The 13,793-nt window shown below is 48.5% G+C and overlaps 1 protein-coding gene and 1 pseudogene across 1 annotated transcript in view; one reads left to right on the plus strand and one right to left on the minus strand.

The window, feature by feature from the left end:
* Positions 1-715: 715 nt before the first annotated feature.
* Positions 716-13,793, minus strand: part of PLVAP (plasmalemma vesicle associated protein) — an 18,161-nt gene continuing 5,083 nt past the window's right edge. Inside the window, exons 2-6 of the mRNA XM_012809412.2 lie at positions 12,212-12,308; positions 11,415-12,127; positions 7,443-7,500; positions 7,203-7,284; positions 716-1,626 (exon numbers count right to left, since the gene is read on the minus strand). Coding sequence (XP_012664866.1) covers positions 1,620-1,626; positions 7,203-7,284; positions 7,443-7,500; positions 11,415-12,127; positions 12,212-12,308 — 957 coding nt within the window. The 3' untranslated portion in view covers positions 716-1,619. The remainder of the gene's footprint in view (positions 1,627-7,202; positions 7,285-7,442; positions 7,501-11,414; positions 12,128-12,211; positions 12,309-13,793) is intronic.
* LOC105887692 lies at positions 10,162-10,539 on the plus strand (annotated as a pseudogene).

A 13,793-nucleotide genomic window follows, 5' to 3' on the forward strand; every position in this document is an offset into this window, starting at 1 on the left:
TTCACCCAGCATGGGCAAAAAACAAGAAAATTTAGCCAATGAGGGCAGTGCATTCCTGTAGTCCCAGCTACTCAGGAGGCTAAGCTAGAGGATCACTTGAGTTAAGGTGTTTGAGTGATGATGCTACTGCACTCAAGTCTGGGTGACAGAGTGAGACCTTGTCTCTAAAAAAAAGAAAATCAAGGCAGCGCCTGTGGCTCAGTGAGTCGGGCGCCAGCCCCATATACCAGTTCAAACCTGGCCCCGGCCAAACTGCAACAAAAAAATAGCTTGGCGTTGTGGCAAGCACCTGTGGTCCTAGCTACTTGGGAGGCTGAGGCAGGAGAATTGCCTAACCCCAAGAGCTGGAGGTTGCTGTGATCTGTGATGCTACGGCATTCTACTGAGGACAACAAAATGAGACTGTCTCTAAAAATAAAGAAAGAAAGAAAAAATCAAATAAAAGAAATATTAATTTAACAGCTACTCTATCATGACGCCGGGCTTTGGAGCCATTTCATTAAATTCATTCTGACTATGATTATGCCGGTTTCTCCTCACATACCTGTGCTTTGAGCAGGTGCTGGTGTCCCCCATTTGTTCCAGGTTGAAGGGTCTTCAGGCCTGGGGACATTGGGTAAGTGTTCACCAGCTTTCATCTTCTTTCTAGTTTTTTCTACCTTATGGTCATGTGGTGTTTTTTCATGGCAGAAATCATAACTCTGAAGTCTCTGTAAGGGATTTGCTAGCATTTATTAAGGCCACAGGCAGGGCTGGGTGTGCAGGGAGAGGGAGCGAGGGGGTGGCTTCCCTTTTGGGCTATGTATGTGGGGCCAGTGGGTGCTCCTCACCCTGGACACCTCAAGGGGTGACCGGAAACTTTCATGGGGCAGCGGAGGTGAATGGCTTCCTGTTCTCACACCCTGAGCCAGACGCTGGGAGTGAGGAAGCAGCAGGAGATAAAGAGATGGAGGATGGGAGATGCCTGGGTCCTGGGCGGTGCTGAATGGGGTGTGAGGCTGTGGTGCTTTGGCCTGTGTTGGAGGGCGGAAGGGGCAGGGATGTGACATTGGTGAAGTTTGGGCAGAAAATGTGTAAAGGGAAATGTGCCTATGTGATGTTGGTGCCCTATATGTGACATTGTCACTGTGTCTGTGAAGTTATCACTATGTCTGTGTATGACAGCATCACTGTGCCTATGGATGATGTCTGGGCACAACATCTGGGCACAACACGAACACGTGTGTCTGTGACGTCAATCCCTCCCCTGCATAACGTCGTCTGTGGTTATGGGTGATGTCCTTCCTATGTCTGTGACTAACGTAGTCTGTGAGTAACATGGCCGTGTCATTGATGTGGTTATGTGACATCATCCCTGTGTCCACTCAAGGCATGGCTACAGCTGTGGGATGTCATCACTGAGGCTGTGTGATGTCATTACTGTGTCTAGGGGTAAAAGGTTGTGAGGTGCAGGTGTAGGGCTATGACAGAATATTAGGGGTGTGCTGTGTGAAGTGGTCTGGCAGCAGTGTTGGGGATGGCAGGAGGAGGCTGTGTCCGGTGCCGTGCACACTTTGCTGCACTGTGTTTGCAGAGCAGTGAACGGGGGCCTTCTCTCACTCCTTGGGTGGGGAGCCTCCTCAGCCACTAGGACAGGAAGGGGATGAGAACACAATAATCAGTCAGACCGATGGAAGGACAAACCTCACCTGGCCCAGCAGACTCATCCTCGGTGGGGGCAACATGTCCTGAGCACCCTTGCCCTGCCTCCTCCCACCTTGAGCCCTGGGATAAGACATGAGTATGTTTCTCCCCATTAGGTAGAGGAAGAGACTGAGGATCGGAGATGCCTCCTTATGAGCCCTAAGCCTCCACTGCAGCTTATTTAATTCTCCCCAGTGTTTTCCAAGGTTCTGAAGACACTGAGAATTTGTCCCAAGACCTCTGCTCACACTGTCCCCCAATCCCCACCCCACTGGTTCCCAAGGCAGCGTATCAGTCTCCCTCTTTTGTCTACATAGAATTGAGCCAGGAACTCTGGCGCTGCTCACATGCCTTCCATGGCTCCCCAGCTCTACCGGACCCAAGCCTCATGACCTGGCATTCAAGGCTCCACCCCTGTGCCTCTGCCAGGCTTCCCAATCTGGGACTCAAACTGTGCCAAAGTCCTCACAATTATTCCAAGAGCCTTCACACTGCTTCCGCAGCACCCCTCCCCCCAGTATGCCCCTCCCCCCTCCATACCTTTGCACGAGCCTATCTTGCTGCCTGGAATGCCCTTCCCCCTCCTATGCCTGGCAAAGTTTCTCATGAGGGGTCAGGGGTTGGCGCAGAGGCTGTTTCCTGCTGGGGGAGGAGGGGGCTGCAGCCAAGTCTCACTTCCGCTGGGTCCTCTCCCTTCCTTCCCCTGCTCTTCCCTGGGGCCCAAGTGGCCTCACGTTCCTTGGCTGGCTCTAGTCCCGGTCCCTGGCCCCAAGTCTCCATCCTCAGCTATGAATCACCCAGCACTGGTCCTGCCTGCAAGGCTTTCCTGCACCCCACTTTCCAGAGACTGAGGTCTCCATCATTGTTCCCTCAGCTCCCAAGTCTTCACAGAGTTCTCACAGTGGCCGCACTGCCAGATATGCCTTGGTCATCTCCCTATTCTCACCTCCTCTTTCTTTCTTTGGCAGTCAGTCTGTTCCAGTCACATTGGGACCCTGGCTCCAACACACCAGGCATGGTCTGGCCTCAGGACCTTTGCACAGGCTGTGCCCTCTGCTTGGTGCTTCCTTCCTAAGATCTCTCCATAGTTTCTCCCTCACCTCCTTTAGGTCTTTGCGCAAATATTACCTCAGTCAAGTCTACCCTGTCTCTCAAGGAAAATTCCAATCTTTTTTTTTAGAGACAAGATCTTATTCTGTCACCCAGGCTAGAGTGCAGTGGCATCATCATAGCTCACTGCAACCTCAAACTCCTAGACTCAAGCAATCCTCCTCCCTCAGCCTCCAGAGTAGCTGGGACTACAGGTGCGCACCACCGTGCCCAGCTACTTTTAAAAAATTTTTTGTAGACATGGAGTCTTGCTGTATTGCCCAGGCTGGTCTCAAACTCAGTTGATCCTCTCTCCTTGGCCTCCCAAAGTGCTGGGATTACAGGCATGAACCACTCCACCTGGCCAAAATTCCAACCTTTTCACGTTTCCCTATACCTTTTCTATCTTGCTTGTCACCAAAGGGCTCTTGAATAACAACATTCATCTTGTTCATTATCCATCTCCCTTACTAGATTGTGAACCCTGGAAGGGTGGGAGTTTCTATGCCTTATTCCCCACTGTGTACCTGGCACCTGGAAGCTGCTCAGTAAATAAAGGGTGAATGAACAGAAAAATCATAACAGTGATAAACTTGAGTGACACTGTGTGGCTGGCTCAGAGCCAGGGAGCCAAGGCTGAACTCCCACCTGAAGCCCTTTACATCAAGATGTTTGCTATTTCCTTGGCTGGGCGTGTTGGCTTATGCCTGTAATCCTAGCATTCTGGGAGGCTGAGGCCGGTGGATTGCTTGAGCTCCAGAGTTCCAGACCAGCTTGAGCAAGAGTGAGACCCCCATCTCTATTAAAAGTAGAAAAAACTAGCTGGGCGCCTATAGTCCTAGCTACGTGGGAGGCTGAGGAAAGAGGATTGCCTGAGCCTGAGTGTTTGATGTTCTGTGAGCTATAATGATGCCATGGCACTCTTCCTAAGGTGACAGAGGAAGACTCTGTCTAAAAAAAAAAAAAAAATTTGTCATTTCCAACCATGTAGCCCCCGGACCAAGATTTACTTAATTTTTCTCCTTATATCTTTTTTTCTTTTCTTTTTTTTTTTTTGAGACATAGTCTCACTCTGTTGCTCTCAGTAGAGTGCTGTGGCATCACAGCTCATAGCAACCTCAAACTCTTAGGCTCAATTGATTCTCTTGCCTCAGCCTCCCAAGTATCTGGGACTATAGGTGCCCGCCACGACGACTGGCTATTATTTTTGTTGTAGTTGTCATTTTTGTTTAGCAGGCCTGGGCAGGGTTCGAACCCCCCAGCCTTGGTGTACATGACTAGTGCCCTAACCACTGAGCTACGGGCGCCAAGCCCTATTTTTTTAATCTTAAATTTATCTCCAAAAGACACTTAGTCTCATTAAATAAAGGACCACACTTGTCACTGATTAAAAAAAAATAGTGTAAAAATGTTTGGTCAGAGCAAGACCTGTGGTTAAGTTCACCTGATGCAGGGCCCTGGGTCTTCCATTAATTTGTGAACTTGGGGGACATGCAAGTGTCTGGGTGCTGTTAGGGTGAGTTAGCACAATCTGAGCCTTTCCTTATTTTTTTATTTTTACTAACCACTATACTAATGAGGATTTTTTTTACATTAAAATTTAATTGTAGCTGGGTACGGTAGCTCATGCCTGTAATCCCAGCACTTTGGGAGGCTAAGGCAGATGGATTGCCTGAGTTCACAGGTTCAAGACCAGTCTGAGACAAAGCTAGAGCTCGTCTCTAAAAAATAGCTGGACATTGTGGTGGACACCTGTAGTCCCAGCTATTCAGGAGGCTGAAGGAAGAGGATCACTTGAGCCCAAAAGTTTGAAGCTGCTGTGAGCTATGATGCCATGGCACTCTGCCCAGGGTGACAAAGTGAGACTCTGTCTCAAAAATTAAATTAACTTTAATTTTTTTAGAAATAGGGTCTTGGTATGTTGCCTAGGCTGGTGTCAAGAGACCTGGACTTGAGAGATCCTCACACCTTAGCCTCATGAGTAGCTGGGACCATAAGCACACACCACCACACCGGGCTAAGCTGAGACTTTCCTGAGGTTTGGAAAGAATTAAGAGTGGTTAAGAAAGTACAACTCTCCCAGTGCATGGGGTGGGTGATTTGATGTTGGGCTTGGGCTGTGGCACTTCATTGGGTGCATCTAAAATCCCAAGTGTGGTTTGGTGGCTCACACTGTAATCCCAGCATGTAGAGACTGCAGTGAGCTATGATTGCACCACTGAACTCCAGCCTGAGTGACAGAGCAAGAGGCTGTCTCTCTAAAAAAAGAAATAATTAAAAAATAAAATTCCACTGACTTGGTTCAAATTGCCTAGTGAACCCAGAGCTGACAGCCCCAGCCCACTTGCACCTGGCCTCTCTCTCAGGGGAAGGCCAGCCCTTCCTGCAACCCTGAAGGGAGAAGCAAGAGAGGCCCAGGCATAAGTGCATATTGTTTTCTTGGCTGGGGGACGTCATTTAGGGTAAACAATGTCAAGAGCTTCCCCGGTTCTCAGCAGAAGCCCTGATGGTCCTGGGCTGGAAGCCCGGCTCTGTCCCTGGCCCTGGCCCTGACTTGTCGCTGCATGACCCTGGGCTGATCACTTCCCTGGAGCCTCAGTTTCCTCTTCAGAGAAATGGGGATAATAATAGAACCTCTTTCCTTGCTACAAAGGCTTTGTACCAAGATGGAGAGAGGAAAGTTGTGTTTGCCTTGGGCGGGGATCTCCTCCTCACCTCTTTGTTTTCCTCCTTGCTGGGGGCTGCCTAGGGCTGAGAACTTTGTCCATAGTCAACTAGAGCTAAGGGGGCTGAGAGGTAGCTCAGCAAGGGGTGAGCTCCTCATCAGAAGGGGTATGTTAGAGACATAGTAGAGCTAGAGCTGGATGTCGAGCACCTGGGGAGTTGGTAGTAAAGCCTCTGAATGACTGCAATAGACCCAGACGGACAATAGCCTGATGGCAAAGCAGTCATAGGCCCTGTCTCCGGAGTCAAAGGGATCTGACTTTAAAAATGCTGGTGCCTTCTTAAGCTTCAGGTCCTGATCTGCAAGTGGCAGTAACCATCCCTGATTCCTTTGGCACTGGTATGGTCCTAAATGGGAGTAGCCAGGACCCTGGAGGGAGCACAGGGTGTTCTTGGGAAGGCCGCCTGAGTCACCATCCCTGTGACGCACAGGGTGTAGTCTGATGGATGACCAACTGGGGAAGAGGTAAGGGGGGGCAAAGACAACAAGCCAAGACCTCAGTATGTGCCGGATGCTCTCAACATGCCCCCCCTTGCTCTGGCCATTTGTGAACAGCACTTTACAGTTAGCCAAGGGTTTTAGAGAGAGGGTCCCACTCTGTCACCCAGGCTGGAGTTCAGTAGCACCATCATAGCTCACTGAAACCTTGAACTCCTGGGCTTAGAAGATCTTCCAGCTTCAGCCTCCTGAGTAGCTGAGACAATAGATAGGTACTGCCATGCTCAGCTAATTTTTAAATTTTTTTGGTAGAAACAGTGTCTCACTATGTTGCCCAGGCTGGTCTTGTACTCCTGGCCTCAGGCAATCCTCCTGCCTCAGCCTCCCAACGTGCTAGGTTTGCAGGCATTTGGCCACTGTGCCTGGCCAGACTCCTCTCACCCATGGTGAGTGAGCCTCTGGGTCTTTGCCTTGGCTGTTCTTGCTGCCTACAACACTGTTCCTTCTACTTTATCTGAGATAGTTCCTCCTTAGGCTTTAACTCAATGTCCCTGCTCCCCCTCCAAAGCCCTCCCTTGTCTGATCATCAGGTTCATGTCACAGATCTGCTACTCCGTGGCTGTGTTAACTTGGGCAAAATGCATGCCCTCTCTGGGCACTTTTTTTTTTTTTTGAGACAGAGCCTCAAGCTGTCCCCCTGGGTAGAGTGTCATGGCATCACAGCTCACAGCAACCTCCAACTCCTGGGCTCAAGCGAGTCTCCTGCCTCCGCCTCCCAAGTACTGGGACCACAGGCGCCTGCCACAATGCCCGGCTATTTTTTGGTTGCAGCCATCATTGTTGTTTGGCGGGCCCAGGCTGGATTCGAACCCGCCACCTTAGGTGTATGTGGCTGGCGCCTTAGCCACTTGAGCCACAGGCACCGAGCCACACTTTTTATTTAATTCGGGCTACAGGGATTAAATAAGTTAATGTAAAGTGCTTAGAACTAGGTAGAGCCCACAATGGTGCCTAATAATTGTAGTCTCTTGGGTTGGCTTATTATGACTCATTGTCAATCTGGCTCACTAGTCAGGACGTTTCATGAGGACAGAATTGGTTGTGTCTTGGTTTTCTGTGTCCCCCAGGCCAGCAAAGGGCCTAGTATACAGCAGGCACTCAATCAAGGAAGCAGCAAATGGGAGATTAGCTTCCCTCCACACCTAGTTTTGACCCGTTTCCCCCACAGCCTGGAGACTGAACCGCCTCAGCCTGCCCAGTGCCTTACCTGGATGGGGCTGCAGGATTGCCTATAGAGGTCCTCTGGGACTCCAGGATCCTCTTCTTGAATTCCTCCAGGCTAACTGGGTCTATAGAGAGAAGGAAGAGTCAGGTTTGACCTATGCCATAGCAACCCTGCCCCTGGGCTAGGGATGGACTAGCAACCCAGGACAGTAAAATAGGGGTTGGCAGGTAAGGTTGAAAGGACCCCCTCCCCTACTTCCTGTTCCTGCCCTCTCTCACTCACCGATGGGTGGAGGGTTGGGGGCAGGGCCCACAGGTCTCGGCAATGGGATCGGCTGCGACTGTTGGAAGAAGGGTAGAGGACGGTTGGCAGGAACCAGGACCCCTGACCTCCAGTCCCAGCAAAGCTCCTGCTTTTTCATGCCTGGTCTCTGAGGCCCTTCTAGGGCAGGGCAACAGACCCCCAAGTAACAGGACACACGTGATCATAAACATACAATCACCTATACCCACCATGAGCCCGCAAATGATCTGGGGACTCCAGGGACTGGCTTCCCTGGGCGGTCCTCAAAGATACCATACTGCAGGGCTGGCCTCTCTCAGTTTCTACTACAGCTTCTGTGACAATCCAAGCCCAATCCATGACCTCAAGTGAACCCACCAATCCACTCCAGCTCTCCTTCAGCCTGAAACCAACCTGTTCTATAAACCAGCAGGACTTTGATGCTAAATGCATCCTTTGGAATGACCCTGAGCCAGCCCCTGAAACCTAAAATCCAAAGCCAATTCTGAACTCGGTTACCTAAAAATCTGATCCCAATGTGAAAACTCAACCTTCCTTAGAGTCAAGCCCCAATACCTTACCCCAACTCTAGTTACAAATCAGATATGACCATATGTTTAGATCTGCCTCTGATTCCAACCATCTTCTAGACTTGACCTCTATGATACGTCCTTTTCCTTTGGCCCTAGCCCTGGATCTCACCATACTCACCTACAAATACCTGCCCAGCTTCACACCAATTCTAGTCTCTACCCAGTTCTCTCCCTAAACCCATCCTCAGTCTTAAACTTTACTCTAATCAAAGGCTCTATCTGACCTTATCCTTTTTTGTTTGTTTTTTTGAGACAGAGTCTCACTATGTTGCTCTCGGTAGACTGCTGTGGTGTCATAGCTCACAGTAACCTCAAACTCTTGGGCATAAGCAATTTTCTTGCCTCAGCCTCCCAAGTAGCTGGGACTACAGGTGCTCACCACAACGCCTAGCTATTTTTTTTGTTGTAGTTGCCATTGTTGTTTAGCTGGCCCAGGCTGGGTTCGAACCTGCCATCCTCGGTTTATGTGGCCAGTGCTATAACCACTGTGCTACAGGCACTGAGCAACTGACCTTATCCTTGAAATAACCCCAAACTCATCAGTTACCCTGAACCCACCTTAACCCACCTCCACCTCAATATCACCATTCACACTAGCTTCTACTCTAGATCCAGCCCTGACCCTCACCCCAAACCATATGCCTCCCCAACCATAACCTAGGCCAACCCAATCCTTCAACTCAACTATATCTCAACTCCAACCCAACCCTTAACTAGTTACCCTAAGCCCAACCCAACCACAACTTCTAACCCTTTGTCAATACCAATCTGAATGCTAATGTGATCTGAAATTCACCCTTGTTCCCAAATCTTTAACCATCTCTAGAGCCACCAGCAACTTCCACTTATCGGAGCCTCAACTCCAAGTTCAATGCCTCAACTCAATGCAATCCCAAAGTGACTGAGATCTGAGGTTCATTCTTCACCCAACCCTACACCCAATGATCACCTTACATGTGGTACCTGACTCAATTTGTGACCTTTCCTCACAATCCAAATTCAACCCCATTTCTGAGGTCAATGGGATCCTAAATGGAACCTCAACTTAACCCAAACCAACTCTGACATAGCAGTGACCAAAAACTCATCTCAGCTCAACTTAAACACAAATTCAGTGTTCATGTTGACTCTTCCTCTAGACATCTTCATACCAATATCACTCCCAACTCTAACCCACCTCCCTCCCATTCTGTAACTCACCTCAAATACAGACTCTCAACCCTGATCTGAACCCCAGTCCTAACCCTAACCCTAAATGAGCCCCTGTATCCTAATGCTAAATCAGTTTGAGGCCCACTAGCATCCCTTAAACTCAATCTCAGCCTCAATTCTTTTTTTTTTTTTTTTGAGACAGAGCCTCAAGCTGTCCCCCTGGGTAGAGCGCTGTGGCATCACAGTTCACAGCAACCTCCAACTCCTGGGCTCAAGTGAGTCTCCTGCCTCTACCTCCCAAGTAGGTGGGACCACAGGCACCCACCACAATTCCTGGTTATTTTTTTTTGGTTGTAGCTGTTGTTGTTTGGCGGGTTTGGGCTGGATTTGAACCCGCCACCTTAGGTGTATGTGGCTGGCGCCTTAGCCACTTGAGCCACAGGCGCTGAGCCTCAGCCTCAATTCTTAACCATTTCTCAGGCAAGGTGTGGTGACTCATGCTGCTAATCTTAGCACTCTGGGAGTCCAAGGCAGATGGATTGCTTGAGCTGAAGATTTCGAGGCCAGCCTGAGCAAGAGTGAGACTCTGTCTCTACTAAAAATAGAAAAACTAGACAGGCACTGTGGCAGGTGCCTATAGTCCCAGCTACTTGGGAGGCTGAGGCAAGAGGAGCTTAAGTTTGAAGTTGCCGTGAGCTATGATGATGCCACGGCACTCTACCCAGGGTGAAGGAATGAGACGCTGTCCCTAAATAAATCAATAAATAAATCCTACATTCATACATAACCACATTGCAAAGCCCAACTATAGAGTCAATAGCTGCCAACGAGTCATCCTCACTTCAGTTCTAAATCCACCTCTCAAAAGCACACTCTGCACTGTTTCTGGGCCCTTGGGGACCAGCAGATCTTTGGAAGCACTGTTTGGGTGCAGGCCTGGTGTAGTCTTCCATCTGGACAGTGAGAAGGGAACAATGTAGAAGGACTCTGGCCCTATAGTGCTTTTGCATTGGTTTGGCTTTGGCCACACAGCACTGGGTGCTTCTGCTGGGATCACTGGTTATGCAAAAGCAGGTAGTGCGCCAGACTCTGGCTGCTGGGCTCCCCTTCGGGGGTGTAGCAGGCCTGGGTGCTTCTCAGCTATCTCAGGATCCGAGCAACATTTAGGTTTTCCTAGCTACATCTGAGACCTGGCATTATGGGAATGAGATTCTACCACTCTGGAAAATCTAACAGGTTTAATTAAACCTGCAGGTTTAATTGCAGGTGCCAGTTTGCTGATGGTTGCAAAGTTGGAATTAATATGTTGAACAGACCTCATCAGTAGTGATCATGTCCTAGCTTGGACTCATGAAGAATTGAAAATCTTTAAACTTCTACTATTTTTAGTGTATTAAGAGAGAAAAGTGCAACATTTCTATGTACTCTGACATTCTACTTAAAAAAAAAAAAAAGACGCTGAACTTGATGGGGATATTAGTCATTAGGGTTATAACCCTACAGAGGTGCCACATGTATAACACAAGAGCTTAATGATACAGTCATACAGTTTGATTCTTATATTGATGTTATCTCTTCTTTCTGTACCTACAAGTAAAATTTCAAGGGGTAAAATTTTAGGTGTCAAGCTTGGGGGCCTGAAACCTCATGCCCTTCTCAGGGAAACAGAATGGAAAAGATCTCTTAGGAGATTTAGGATATCTGTTTGTTTGCTTACCTTAGAGCACAGATCTACTTTGAAAGTATGTTAAATGAAATATGTAATATCAATGAAAATAAAGTTCGCTATAAATATTAAAAAAAATAAACACACCCCACGATGCAACCCAATCCCAAAGCAGCGGGAAATTCTAGATTCACTCCTTCACACAGTCTGCTCTGTAATCAACTGGACCCTGATTCTAAATGCCATCCCTGGAACAACCCTGAACGAATCCCTTGAAACCAGAAATCCAAAGCCAATTCTGAACTCAAAAATCAGCTAACATCTGACCCCAACAGTTGAATTACAGTCTTAACACTACTTCTATCCCAATGCTTATTTCCGTGCTCATGTCTTTCCAGATCCTAATGTTGGTGAATGTCTCAAGGGAGTCCTAACTCACCCAATCTAGACCAGGAAGCCAACCTCAAACCCAACTCCAAACTCAAGTTTAATGTCACCACCACCAACTTGATGTCTGGACCCACCTCCAATGTAGTCTCCTTCTGGGACCTGCCAACCTACCTTGGCTCTGATGCAGGTGTCCAGGGCCGTGTTGCTGACGGCCAGTTGCATCTTGAGCTGTTCCACCTCTCTCTTCTTCTCCTCCAGCTCCTTGGCCATGTTGTCCCGCTCCTTCCTCAGCGTGGCCTTCTCCTCCAGCGCCAGCTGTGTCTGCCGGGAACATTCAGCCTGGAGCTTGGCCTCCCGGGCCTGAGCCTCTTTCTCCACCTTCTCTTTTGCCTCCTGACTAGCCCGCAGGCTCTGCTCAGCTTGCAGCTTCTGGCGTTGGAGGTCTGAGTTCTCACGGGCCACACTCTCAATGCTTGCCCTGAGGCTCCGGGCCAGCTCCTCTACCTTGGTGCTCATGAGGCTGGGCAGCTGATTACACATTCTCTGGATGGAGAGTATATCAGAGCCCAGGGGATGGTAGACACCATAGCTCAGAGAGTCCAGGGTGCGGGGGATAATTGAGTCCCTCCACAGGTTGCGCAGATCATTCTCAAACTTGTCCTTGTCCAGCTGGAAGCAGAGGGATTGCACCTTTTGCAGCTTGTCCTCGGCCAGCTGTCGCTCTTGCTGGTGCTGTTCCTGGGCTTTTGAGCACTGGGTCAGCTGTTCTTCCATCACGTTCTTGCTCAGCAACAAGCCTTCCTTATCCTTGGTGCATACCACCTTCTCCTTGACCAGCTCCACCTCCAGCTTCTTGGCCATCTCGCCCGATCTGAGGTGCAGTGCTAAGGAAGAGACCCAGAAAGATTAGCAGCTGAGAGCACTACACAGAGTCCACCACGCTTGCTTCTTGTAACCTTAGCACTTACCTTCGCAACTCTTGTTCATCTCCTTGAGTTGATCTTGGCATAGCTTCTCACTCACGATGATAGCAGCTACGTATCGCTCATTGTTTGTGTGGATGACCTGCTCAGATTCGATGACAAGGAAGACAACACAGGACAGAGCTCAGTATCTAGACTCCCTGGGGCTGCCTAGACCCAGATCAGGCATCCAGGTGGCCTGGGCAATTTGAGTTTACAAGGGTATGGCTCCTTGTATAGGGGATGTTGGTCTGATCTTCAAAAGTTTTTTTATGGGGTGGCGCCTGTGGCTCAAAGGAGTAGGGCGCCAGCCCCATATACTGGAGGTGGTGGGTTCAAACCCAGCCCTAGCCAAAAACTGCAAAAAAAAAAAAAAAAAGGTTTTTATGATTCCTACTACTCAGAAAAAAAGGGAACACAGTATAGATACATGCTACAGCATGGATGAACTCTGAAAATGTCGCACTCCTGTGCACAGTCAACTGATTTTGACAAGGGGATTGTTATGAGTTCAGTTGTGCTCAGCACCAATCCATACAATAAGGTCCTAACCTCTAGTACCTCAGAATGTCATGGTATTTGGAGTTGGGATTTTTTTTCTTTTTTTGATTTGTTTTTGTTTTTGACACAGGGCTTCCTCTGTCGCTTGGTCTAGAGGGCAGCAGCATTAATGTAGCTCACTGCAACCTCCTGGGCTCAAGTGATCCTCCTGCCTCAACTCCTGAATAACTGGGACTATAGACGAGGCATCCCACAGCACTCTGCTAATTTTTCTATTTTTTGTAAGATGGAGTCTTGCTATGTTGCCTAGGCTGATCTTGAACTCCTAGCCTGAGGCAATTCTCTTAGCTCAGACTCCTGAAGTGCTAGGATTACAGTTTCAAGCCACTCATTGCTCTGAGTCTGGGAGGTCCGATCTTTATAGAGGTAATTAAGTTGAGGTCCTTAGAGTAGGCCCTAATCCAATACTACTGACTTTCTTATAAAAAGGGGGAATTTGGACACAGACACACATAGAGGGAAGACTATATGAAGACACAGGGAGAATTTGGCAATTTACAAGCCAAGGAGAGAGGCCTTTCCTCACATAACCCAGCCAAAGCCTTGATCTCAGACTTTAGACTTCCAGATCTATGAGAAAATAACTCTCTGTTTAAAGCCACCCAGTCGATGGTACTCTGTTATGATAGCCCTAGAAAACTAATACAGACACTAAGACCACCCCCTGGGGAAAGAATAGTCTTTTTAACAAATGGTGCTAGAACCACTGGATATCCATCATTCAAGGTTAGACCCCTACCTCACACCATATATACAAATTAACTAAATATCAATCACAGACATAAATGTCAGAGCTAAAACTATAAAACTATTTAGAAGAAAACATAGGTGTTAAGGATTTGTGACCTTGGATTTGTCAATAGTTTCTTGGATATGACATCAAAAGTATAAGCAACAGGCCAGGCGCAGTAGCTCATACCTGAAATCCTAGCACTCTGGGAGGCCAAGGTGGGTGGATTGCCTGAGCTCACAGGTTCAAGACCAGCCTAAGCAAGAGCAAGACCCTGTCTCTTAAAAAAAAAAAAAA

Source organism: Otolemur garnettii, unplaced genomic scaffold, assembly GCF_000181295.1.
Source record: "Otolemur garnettii isolate 467f Iridium unplaced genomic scaffold, OtoGar3 scaffold00105, whole genome shotgun sequence".
Taxonomy (NCBI): domain Eukaryota; kingdom Metazoa; phylum Chordata; class Mammalia; order Primates; family Galagidae; genus Otolemur; species Otolemur garnettii.